Source organism: Oratosquilla oratoria, chromosome 35 (genome assembly GCF_046742065.1).
Source record: "Oratosquilla oratoria isolate Oo_2021 chromosome 35, ASM4674206v1, whole genome shotgun sequence".
Taxonomy (NCBI): Eukaryota; Metazoa; Arthropoda; class Malacostraca; order Stomatopoda; family Squillidae; genus Oratosquilla; species Oratosquilla oratoria.
Genome location: NC_134811.1, coordinates 47,609,951 through 47,622,450, shown reverse-complemented (window position 1 = coordinate 47,622,450; position 12,500 = coordinate 47,609,951). Strand labels below are relative to the sequence as shown.

At 45.5% G+C, this 12,500-nt stretch overlaps 1 protein-coding gene across 1 annotated transcript in view; it reads left to right on the top strand.

The window, feature by feature from the left end:
• The window catches only part of LOC143018654 (uncharacterized), a gene marked incomplete in the record, with an annotated part of 838,726 nt that overhangs the window by 564,027 nt on the left and 262,199 nt on the right, over positions 1 to 12,500 (top strand). The window contains 11 exon segments of the mRNA XM_076174236.1: positions 3,842 to 3,974; positions 4,203 to 4,366; positions 4,832 to 5,116; positions 5,765 to 5,962; positions 6,357 to 6,483; positions 6,785 to 6,954; positions 7,491 to 7,688; positions 7,850 to 8,191; positions 8,515 to 8,969; positions 11,010 to 11,103; positions 12,024 to 12,207. Coding sequence (XP_076030351.1) covers positions 3,842 to 3,974; positions 4,203 to 4,366; positions 4,832 to 5,116; positions 5,765 to 5,962; positions 6,357 to 6,483; positions 6,785 to 6,954; positions 7,491 to 7,688; positions 7,850 to 8,191; positions 8,515 to 8,969; positions 11,010 to 11,103; positions 12,024 to 12,207 — 2,350 coding nt within the window.

The following is a 12,500-nucleotide window of genomic DNA, read 5'->3' as shown; positions in this document are numbered from 1 at the left end:
CTGTCCTCTCCCGTCCTTCCTCAACAGACATTCCTCTCTTCTGTAATGCCCCTTTCACCCCATCCATCCATCTCATCCAAGGACGCCCCCTCATGTTCACTCCTTCTACCTCTGCCTTCCACACCTCTTTTACTAATCGTTCTTCACTCATTCTTCACTTAATCGGCAACCCCCCTCTCCATCCCCTCCTGCAGAAAAAGAGAAGCCAGGGAGTAATCCCTTCGGACTGGGTCAAAATATCATTCACACATAAGCACCCCGTACCCCCCCCCATCCATCGTCCCTCCCTTCCTTGCATAACATTATCATCTATACACAGCCACTCACCACTCATCCCTATCTCCCGCCTTCTCCCTTCCTTGTTCAACAGACCATCCCCTCTTACTTAACGCCCCCATCACCTCATCTATCCATCTCATCCTCGATCGTCCCTTCAAATTCACTTCTACCTCTGCCTTCCACACCTGTTTTACTATTTTTTCTTCATTCATTCTTTCTATGTGTTCAAACCACCCCAACGCTCTTTCATCAACTCTATCATCTTTTCCACCTCAGCTCTCCTATTCACCTCGTTTCTCACTCTAGCCAACCTTGTAACCACTACCATACTTCTCAGACATCTTATTTCAAACACGTTAAAAAAATTCCTCTCTGCCTCTCTTAAATTTCAAGTCTTTGCCCCTTACAAAGCCGTTGGCACAATCATCCCATCATACAATCTCCTCTTAGCATTCATTCCCAGATGCCTATTTCTCATGACACTTTTTAATCCCCCGAGGCATTTACTTAATTCTGTCAATCTATAATTTACTTCTACCACCTCTCCATTTCTTGCCACGACCCCAAATACCTAAAGCTATCCACTTCCTCCAGCCTCTCTCCTTTAAGACTTTCAGCTCACTGCCCTCTTCACCCCTTGTACATCTCATCACCTTGCTTTTATCCACATTTACCTTCAACATTTTCCTATCTCAGACCTTTCCAAACTGCGTCTCTAATCTCCCATTTTTCTCCATTTTCGTTAACCAATTCCAGTCCCCTGCCCATTATCATTGCCTTTACCTCCCGCACCACCCCATCCATGTACACATTAAACAGCCACAGCGACATGACACATCCCTGACCCAGTTCTAACTTTACCTCAAACCACTCGCTGTCTCCCTTTCCACTTCTAACACAGGCTCTACTGCTCTCGTAAGAACTCTTGACTGTCAACAGATTTCCGGCAAGCCACATATCTGTAAAACTTCCCACAAAGCCTTCCTGTCTATCATGTCATAGGCCTTTTCCAAATCCACAGAGGTCCAAAATACATCCTTACTTTTTTCCTAAAGCTTTGTCACATATCTGTCTTACCACAAAAATCTGATCCACGCAACACCTACCTTTCCACACTATTTCTCATCAATTACTCCCTCAGTCCCTCTCCCAATCCTCTCAGTCAAAACCCTCCCATAAGCATTGCCAACTACACTCAACAAACTGATCCCTCTGAAACTACTACACTCACATTTGTCCCCTTTTTCCTTGTAAAGCGGAACTATGCAGGCACTTCTCCAGTCCTCCAGCACTCTACCCTCCCTTAGACACACATTAAACAACCTCACCAGCCAGTCCACTATCACTGTACCTCCCTTCTTCAGACACTCCGCATATCATCCAGTTTAATCCAGATCCCTCATCTACTCTCATTATTTTCAGAGCTACTTGCGCCTTATTTTTTCTTATTTCTCCCCATTTTCCTCATTCATCACTGTTATTTTCTTAGTCCCTCCCACTACTGCCAACAATCCCCTCTCTATCCTCCTCTACATTTAACAGCTCCTGAAAATACTCTGCCCATCTTCCCCTTACCACCTCCTATTCCGTTATCATCTCTCCATCCGCATCCTTTACCCTTTTCTTTTTACTAGATTCGCCCCATCTTCCTCTCTTAATTTCCTCCCAAAACACCTTTTTATTACGTCCAATTATTTCTGTCATACTCCTCCCCATCTTACATCTGTTCTTCTTTTCGTCTACTTTATCTTATGTTTCGCTTCTCTTCTTTTTTATTTGTGCCTCTCATATGATTTTCTCACCCTACTTTGCAACCAGTCCCTGAATGCTCGTTTCTTCTCTTCTACAACATTGTCCATTTCATCATCCCACCACTCACTACCCTTCTTTCTATCCCCCTCCCATCCTTCTTGTTCCACACAGTATTTTTGCACGCCATGTTACTCCCTTCTTGAAACACTCCCATTCTTCCTCCACTCCTACCTCTACTCTATCCTTCACCACCACCCACGCTTCTCTCAGCTTCTTCTTGTACTCCTGATCCTTTTCCTTTAAACATTTTAGTCACAGCACCTCCTTACCTTCGGTCCTTTTCCTTTTTCTCCATCTGTCCTTCATTCACAACCTACCCATCCTTGACTATGCGGTAAAGTTTTGGTCTCTTGCAGTCTCCTTTATTCTTATGTTCTTATGTTCCACCAAAAATTCTGATATTCTCCCACACTCCCCTCTAAGAACATGGACATCCAAAACTTTTCCTATACTTCTCCTGGATATCACTATATAGTCCATTAAAGCCTTACCAACCACTCTTCCATCCGCAACCCTCTCCCATGTGTACTTTTGCTTAACTTTTTTTCCTAAACACTGTGTTAGCCACCATCAAAGACATCCCCACCATCAACTCTTCTGCGATTTTTACTTGGGACTCCACACTTCCCAACCACTCCACCTACTGGTTCACCCTCTTCTCTAGCATTGAGATCACCCAACACAATTACATTGACATTTCTCCCAAAACTCTCTATGCACTCATTTAAATCTATCCAAAATGCCTCCCTTTCACCTACACTCTTCTCACCATCAAGCCCATATGCACTTAAAAAGACCCACATCTCCCTTTCCAGTTTCACCTTCATCCACACTAACCTTAAAGAATCCTCCTTCCACTCCACATGCTTACCTATCTCTTCACTTACTAGTATAGCCACTCCTTCCCTCCCTTGTCCTCTCATCAATCTCGAAACCCTCCCCACTACACTCCCAAACTCAAACTCACCCCTCCCTTTCAACTTAGTTTCACTCAGTGCCAACACATCCATATTCCTTCTCATAAACACACTACCTATCTCTTCCCTTTTACTCTCATCAGTACTACACCCACGCACATTAAAAGACCCAAATCTTAGGGTTCAGGCTGGTAAACTCCCAAACCCTCTTATGCCTTGACTTCTTGTAGTAATGTACCCTTTAGGGTTATAGAGAGCAGGATGCCTATTCCCATCCTCTGTCCCGTTTTGGTTGTCTTTTTGACCCGATTGTGAAAATTTGATGGCAATAATCTTTCCTCTCCTACCACTGGGTAGGCGAAAATTGAAATTTATATTCAGAGAAGGGGTACAGGAAAGTATGAAGAGTGGGGAGGGACAGTCGCAGTACATTAAAGTAGCATAATTTCTCAGTGAGTAGATATTTCATCTAACACAGACAAAATTATTTGTGTAAGTGACTCTGGTCTGTAGGGTACCAGCTGCATACTATCGAGCAGATTTTTACTGTACAGTAACTTGCAGCCAATACCCCAGACGGAGTACTACATAAAATGAAATCGTTATTATTACAATTATTATTAGTGATAATATTATTATTATTATTATTATTATTATTATTATTATTGTTATTATTATTATTATTATTATTATTATCATTTTTATTTTTATCATTATTATTATCATCAATTGTCATCATTCTTCCCATATTAAGACGAATGAAGAATAATGCGTTTATACTGCCTTGGTAGAAGCCTTTTTAATCCAGAACCTTCTCCATCCCTCTGTTGCAGAATGGGTTGAACGCGCTTCACCTGGCCAGCAAGGAGGGCCACATCAATGTGGTCACCGAACTCCTGAAGAGGGGCGCCCTCGTCGACGCCGCCACCAAGAAGGGCAACACCGCCCTCCACATCGCGTCCCTCGGTAAGTCTCGGACTGCCTATTATTTGCTTTGATTTACAAAATACAATACCGATGGCAGTAATGGTCGATCACGTCTTGTTTGCACACCATCGGCGATACATTCGTCTTACTTTCCACCACGTTGTTTGTAGAAAAAGGAAGAGGAGGAGGAGGAAGAAGAAGAGTTAAATGACGTGGGAGAAGACAAGTAACCGTAATAACGCCTCATGTTCTCTCCCTTGTGCACAGCTGGACAGGAGGACATCGTCAAGGTGCTGGTGCAGCACAATGCCCTCGTTAACATCCAGTCGCAGAATGGCTTCACGCCCCTGTACATGGCCGCGCAGGAGAACCACGACAACGTCGTGCGGTTCCTCCTCTCCAACGGCGCAAACCAGAGCCTCGCCACGGAGGTTCGTGTCCCGACCTAGGGTTCCTCAACCGTTCGATGCGGTGACGTCCTCTCCGCCTGGCGCTGGCCAAAATAAAATCTGTAGAGCACGTCATCGCGTCGTTTTTTTTTTCTGCTTGTTATAAAGGCTAACCAGAAACTTGGTCTTAAAAGTAGTTTCGTTCAGTTTGTAGTGACATTTTGCATAGTCTAACCAAGCTAACCAAACCTAACCTAACCTAACCTAACCTAATCAAACCTAACCAAACCTAATTTAACCTAACCTAACCAAACCTAACAAAACCTAATTTAACCTAAACTAACCTAATCTAACCTAACATGACGATCCTATCTTCCCAAAATCTCCAACCACCCTCAAAAATAGTCATTGTACTAAGAATAAATAGAATGATGGATAGCTAAATGAATGAATGATAATGGTATTTAGCCACAGGTCCCCCTCACGCTCCGGCTTTGATTTTTGTAGGATGGTTTCACACCGCTGGCTGTGGCCCTCCAGCAGGGCCACGACAAGGTGGTGGCGGTCCTCCTCGAGAACGACACGAGAGGCAAGGTTCGCCTCCCCGCCCTCCACATCGCCGCCAAGAAGGACGACACGAAGGCGGCGGCTCTCCTCCTCCAGAACGACCACAACCCTGATGTAACGAGCAAGAGCGGGTTCACGCCCCTCCACATCGCCGCCCACTACGGCAATGAGAACATTGCCAACCTCCTGCTGACGAGGGGCGCCGATGTCAACTACATCGCCAAGGTAAGGTGCTCCCCCACGGTCGCGAGGGATCGAGGCTCTGAGGTTTCATAAGATCGGAATATGATACTCTTAGCATAAACATGTCATTTGAGTCACGTGATCCAATCGAGGTCGGAACAAGAACAGGTCACTTTAGTTCGAAAATGGAACCGAAAAGGGCGCAAGGTGCCGGACTGAAAACAAAAGTCTGGTAATCTGTTGCACTGCCTTGTGACGTTAGCTTTCCAACCAAAGTGAACTGACCTGATTTTGTTAAGGAATTTAGTTGAAGTAGTAATGTTTAATGTAAGTTAAATGTATGCTATTTGAGTATGACTTATATAATGGAAGCAAATGATATATGCTATAGGAGGAATCGTGAGTAGCAGCGTCACGTCCTTCAACGAATCTTCTTTGTTGTAAGATATTTGTCTTTCTCCTACAAAAAGTGAAAGTATTTTTTTCAGTATTCTTAATTCAAAATTGTGTGTGTGAGAGAGAGAGAGAGAGAGAGGGGGGGGAGAGAGAGAGATAGACAGGGACAGTCAAAGAGAGAGAGAGAGAGCATGAGGGATGGAGGGAAAACAAACCTAAACAAGTAAGGGAAGATGACCAATTCCATTTACCTGAATCCACTCCGCTCATCCCTGGCGCTTTGCTTCCCCTCAGCACCAAATCACACCGCTGCACGTGGCGGCCAAGTGGGGCAAGGGCAACATGGTGTCCCTCCTGATTGATAAGGGCGCCAACCAGGAGTCCAAGACGAGAGACGGTTTGACGCCCCTCCACTGCGCCGCTCGGTCTGGACACGAGACGGTGGTCGACATGCTCCTGGAGAAGGGAGCACCAATCACAGCCAAGACCAAGGTGAGGAGATCGAACTTTGCCAGGGAGATCTTGAGGTCACCCCTCAGCCGGAAAAATAATAATGATAATAATATACATACATGTACGTGTATATATATATATATATATATATATATATATTTATATATATATATATAATATATATATATATATATATATATATATATATATAAAGAATGAGAAGTGTGGTGATAGCCAAACATCCAGATCCGGGAAAATTATCCTTGGGTTGTTATGGTTAATTCCTTCAATCCAGGGCCACCCTTGAGTTGGATCAAATCAGAAGTGGATGGGGGTTGAAATTATGTATTTATTCATGTGTTTGTTTATTTCTATTTCTAATCAATGCACAACCCTTCTCACTTGATTGTCCCCTCCCCCCTCGCGCGCGCAGAACGGGCTAGCCCCCCTCCACATGGCCTCTCAGGGTGACCATGTCGACGCGGCCCGCATCCTCCTGTACCACAAGGCCCCCGTGGACGATGTGACGGTCGACTTTCTCACGGCTCTCCATGTGGCTGGTACGTACCAAAAAGTACTGAGATTGACTCAACCATCCGAGAGTAGAGTGTACCGTCTTTTTTTTTTTTTTTTTTTTTTTTACGTAACTTTGTATATGAGAGAAATTTATAGATTAAGAAAAACGTATCTATATACACATACGTATACATGTACATATATGTACATGTATATGTACATATATATACATACATAAAAAGAAAGAGAGGGGAAGAGCAAAAGAGAGAGACAGAAAGCAAGAGAGGATCTCCAGAACGAGAACCGTACCTCACCTGCCACCCTTGTCTTTGTTTATTTGTGCAGCCCACTGCGGCCACGTCCGGGTGGCCAAGCTCTTACTGGACCGGAAGGCGGACCCCAACTCCCGCGCCCTGAACGGCTTCACGCCCCTCCACATCGCATGCAAAAAGAACCGCATCAAGGTGGTCGAGCTTCTGCTGAAGCATGGCGCCAGCATCGAGGCCACCACTGAGGTGAGTGCCAAAGGGTAGTACCAGGAAGGTGCCACGAGGTGCTGAGTATGTACTCCAAACCATGTGTTCATGTTATGACTACTATTGAATAAAAAAGGGACGTCATGTCTCCTGTGATTGGTTCCCGGATAATATTATATCATGGGGCTGTGCAGAAAACCACGCCCCATGTAGGGTACCACACCCCTAAGGCAGCCCTAAACACTATGGCTGCAGAGGGTTTCCTTCAAGTAAATAGAATAGCTTAAAAACATCCAGAATAAAACTTATAAGTTGACCTTGATAGTTAAAGGTTGAAGTGGAGCCACGCCTACTCATGTGACGTAAGTTCGAGGGGGCGGAGTCCATTTGACCCCCTGTGGTTGAACACACTCTTTGGAGTAGTTACACATATCCTGGTGATGGGAGGGCAAAGATGGGTAGTCGGGGAAATGGGATGAGAACAACTCAGCAAGTTCTGTAGAAAATTATCTGCACACATGTACATTGTTGGAAACAAGTCACCAACACCCACCTTGGTCTGTTCGTCCTTCCAGTCGGGTCTGACGCCGCTGCACGTGGCCTCCTTCATGGGCTGCATGAATATCGTCATCTACTTGATCCAGCACGGAGCCTCCCCGGACATCCCCACCGTCCGCGGAGAGACGCCGCTCCACCTGGCGGCTCGCGCCAACCAGACCGACATCATCAGGATCCTCCTAAGGAACGGCGCGCAGGTGGACGCCAGGGCTAGGGTAAGTAGTTCCGTTGCGTCTCATTATTTTGGGCGAGGAGGACCCTGTTTGCGTGATGCGCGTACGGCGCTCCTTCATGTGATAAGTTGTGTTGGTCTTGGTGATAAAGTATCTCTCTTGATCGTGGTCTGACCTCCTCCTCCTCCTGCTTTCTTCAACAGGAGCAGCAGACGGCGCTTCATATTGCGTCGCGCCTGGGCAACAGCGACATCGTGGTCCTTCTCCTGCAGCACGGCGCTACGGTTGATGCCACCACCAAGGACCACTACACGGCACTCCACATCGCGGCCAAGGAAGGGCAGGAGGAAGTCGCAAGCGTCCTCCTGGAGCACGGCGCATCCCTGACGGCGACGACGAAGAAGGGCTTCACGCCGTTGCACCTTGCCGCCAAGTACGGCAACATGAAGGTTGCTCGCCTCCTTCTGCAGCGCGACGCCCCCGTCGACGCCCAAGGCAAGAATGGCGTCACCCCTCTCCACGTGGCAGCGCACTACGATCACCAGGTAAGAGGGGACAGAGGTTCCCTTCCTCTTCTGAAGTAGGGTTCTTCCTAGGCTTTACAGTTGTCAAGATCTCCATGTGAACTACCTTATCATGTCGTATATACCAACATTGTTTGTATACTTCGTCTTCTTCTTCTCGTACTTCTCCTCCCCCCTTCTTCTTTTAGTTCTTCTTTTTCATTTTCTTCTTCTTCTTCTTCTTCTTCTTCCTCTTTTTCTTCCTCCTCCTCTTCTTTATATTCTTCCTTTGTCATTTTTTTTATTGAAAGAAGTTTGTCATCTGAGTAATGATTCCCTTCTTCCTCCATTTGGTGTCCCTCCAGAACGTAGCGCTGCTGCTGCTGGACAAGGGCGCCTCCCCGCACGCCACGGCCAAGAACGGCTACACGCCACTCCACATTGCCGCCCGGAAAAACCAGATGGACATCGCCACGACGCTCCTCGAATACAGCGCCAACGCCAACTGCGAGTCCAAGGCCGGGTTCACGCCGCTCCACCTGAGTGCCCAGGAGGGCCACACGGACATGTCCACGCTCCTGATCGAGCATGGCGCGGAGCCCGGGTGCACAGCCAAGAACGGGCTGACCCCGCTCCACCTTTGCGCCCAGGAGGACCGCGTCAACGTGGCCGCCATCCTGGTCAAGCACGGCGCCATCACCGACCCCACAACGAAGGCCGGATACACGCCTCTCCACGTCGCCTGCCACTTCGGTCAGATGAACATGGTGCGGTTCCTGCTCCAGCACGGTGCCAAGGTGGACGCTGCCACACAACTCGGGTAGGTTCTTTATTTGTGTCCTTGGCACGATTTTATTATGATCTGCTCAGTTTGTTGACTTCAGGGGAACGTTGGCAAGGCCGCCATGATTCTTAAACGCGTTCATAGGGCAATACTTCAGGGGTGAAATGAACAGGTTCCTTAGACCCGAATTCACTCTTAAGTCAATACTTTAGTGGAACGTTGAGGGAGCTATTGAAGAATAAACGTACTCTTGGGGCTAAACGTTAGAGGAACATTGACAGGGTCACCTGGAACCGGAGATCACTTTTTTCGGGTATACTTTTGGAGAACATAATTCTGGACTCTTGTGTCCCAAAATCGTGAGAGGGTCGTTGACAGGGCCTCTGGACCCAAAATCCATTTTGATTCCTTCGACGCCTACACGGGTTTCTCTCTGCTGAATAAAATTGCCTGCGACAGGCGAAATAAACACAGTAATAGAATGTAGGTGGGATAAGGTTAAGGTAATATTTTAGAGGAACATGGAAAGGGCGCCCCCTGGGACCTGAAGCCACTCTTGAAGGGAAGAATTCGAATGACCAAAATGATACATGGACTCAGAAATTTGCATTACGAAGAGAGACTTAGGCACCTTAACTTACACTCTCTGGAAAGACGCAGAGTGCGGGGTGATCTAATAGAGGTGTTTATGTGGGTCAAAGGCTTTAACAAGGGTGATGCAAACAAGGTCATCATATGAAAACAACAGGGCAGGACTCGCAGTAATGGATTTAAACTGGACAAATTTAGATTTAAGAAGGAAATAGGCTAGAACTGGTTTACTGATAGGGTGGTCGACGAATTGAATAGACTTAGTAACCATGTACTGAGCGCTGAAACTATCAGTTGTTTTAAGAAACGATTAGACAACTTTATGGATGGGGATGACAGGTGGTGATGGATACGGAGCTGCCTAGTGTAGTTCCTTATGGTCTCTTGCAGTCTCCTTCACTCTTATGTTCTTAATTCAAAAGTGACAGGCGATATTGTGGTCTGATGTCGTTCGCTGGGTTGTTATGAAACCCGAACTGCCTAATTGTACACTGAAAGCTGCGATAAGATAAGCGACGTTGCCATTATCAGTGAGTCAGGGCTAGTCGTGCCTCGCCTCGATTACACCTACACCCAGCTCAGTCGCAACCAGTGCCCTTTGCCGGTGCTTCTCCTCCTTCGATCTGGCCAGGTCCTCCTCGAAGGCGGAGAACGAGCGAACGGGAACGGTGCTGGGCGAGAGCAAGCACGAAGGACTCCGAAGTGAAGAAGGTGCTGGGGGACCGCTGTCCAGGGAAGGTGGACGGATTTGGAACATCGCGACGGTTTCGTGATTTGGGTCATGGTTGGAATGAGTGGTTTTATTCGTGTGTGGTTATGACACTGCTATTTTCGTTTGATTTTTTTCTATAATTCAAACTATTACGATCACTGCAGCTCTTTTTTGTATAGTTTTTCATTTCTCTATCATTATTGCTATTGCTGCTTTTGTTTTTAGTACTATTATTAGTATTGCTGTGTTCGTAGACGTGTGTTATAGATCAGTGAAAAACTAAATTTTCATTAATATTGCTGATTTTGATGTTATTGATATCATAATAGTTGTTTGTGAAGTTAGTATTATTGCAGTCATTATTTACATAAGTCATTCTACCACAACACAGTCGGTCTGTCCCAAACCACGCCCAAGCTGGGTGACCAGATTTAGCATTATTATGCTAAATTTAGCATATTTCCCTCTAGAAATATTATTATATCAATAAAAAATATATAACAGAAACCGAACATATTAAGAGGAACTAAAGATATAGCATTATCTTTGCCAGTCTATCATAATTGCAGCAGCTGTCTAGCATATTCCCGCTTGAGAAATCTGGTCAGCCAGCGCCCAGGGGCGTTATCCACTTCCGTGCCGCCAGGCGATTTAATTCATCTTGGTGAAAAAAAGACCTCTCTCAGTAGCGAATGAGAGGTGACGGCCTGTCTGTAGTCAGCCCATGTTGATAATGGTGGTCTTGTACTCATGTGCCGCTCTCTGGCTTTCAGCTACACACCTCTGCACCAGGCGGCACAGCAGGGGCACACGCTCGTCATCAACCTCCTCCTCGAGAACAAGGCCGAACCCAACGCGGAGACCAAAGTAAGTAGACGAATGTCGCCCACGAAAGACACTTGCTCTCATAACTTGCACTCGATCTTATTAGGAAATAGGTGATAGTATAGAGCAGCGTTTCTCAACATTTTTACCTTTGCGCAACCTTTAGAATAAATTGCATGTCTCAATGAACCCCTGCGCAAAAGAAAAAAACAAACACATGTACCATGTCTTTCTAATTTTATTTTCATCGTAATAATAGGTTAGATAGGATGATGTCCATATCACACTATTACAGTAACCAAGAATATGTCGTGTGTGTTTAATTATATTACGTATATGAAATTAGATAAAAAATCAAAAGTGCATTAGCTTATCTCACTTGTTCTCGCGGAACCCTTAGGGACCTTTTGCTGAACCTTAGGGTTCCTGGAAATCCTGGTTGAGAAACGCTGGTATAGAGTTTTAAGTATTGGCTATTTATTTAGATATAGTTCGACATAGATAAGTTTATTCATATATTCTGTATGTTCGAGGTTTGTTTATATATTTGGCATTTGAATTTCAATGTTTGTTACATACTCTGTTGTGCGCTGGTGACGTCACCGGAAGCGTGCTGATCTCGTATTCGCTCAGTTGTGGGTTCGAATCCCGCACTTCTCTCCTATTCCCAGATGCAGTGACTGTAGTTAATTTACTCCCAACAGTCCTTAAAGTGCAAAGGTGACTGTGTCGGCCGTAGCTACTTAACGCCTTCTGGTGTTGGCTCCTCACATTCTTCTTCTTGGTTGTTCTAAGAGAAGATTGGATAACTTTATGGATAGGGATGATAGGTAGTAATGGGCACGGAACTTCCTAGTGTAGGCCTTATAGTCTCTTGCAGTCTCTTTCATTCTTATGTTCTTACATTTTCTGCATGCGGGTGGCGCGTACGTCCTTTGATGGCTAACCTAATGCTCCTGCAGGACGGCAAGACGGCCCTCAGCATCGCCCAACGCCTCGGCTACATCTCCGTAGTCGAGACGCTCAAGATCGTGACGGAGACGACCATCACGACGACAACGACGACGACGACGGAGGAGAAGTACAAGGTCGTCGTCCCGGAGACGATGCACGAGACCTTCATGAGCGAGTCCGAGGATGAAGGAGGTGCGTCCAAAGTTTTGACAAAACAAAAATATACTATTTTCTTTTTTAATCAATTTTCTTCTATCTTGATTTTGTTTGATCTTGTTTTTATTATTCTATCTTATTTTATTTTTTTATTTACTTGTTTATTTCTATTTTTTTCTATTCACTTATTTATTTCTGCATTTTCAACATGTGACCCACAGGCCTTTGTTTTTGCCTATATTTAGACTTCTTGAATTTTAGGAGTTGGCTACAATTAACAGAACCTCATATTGTTGTTGATCCTGTTTATCTCGTTATGATTAACACGT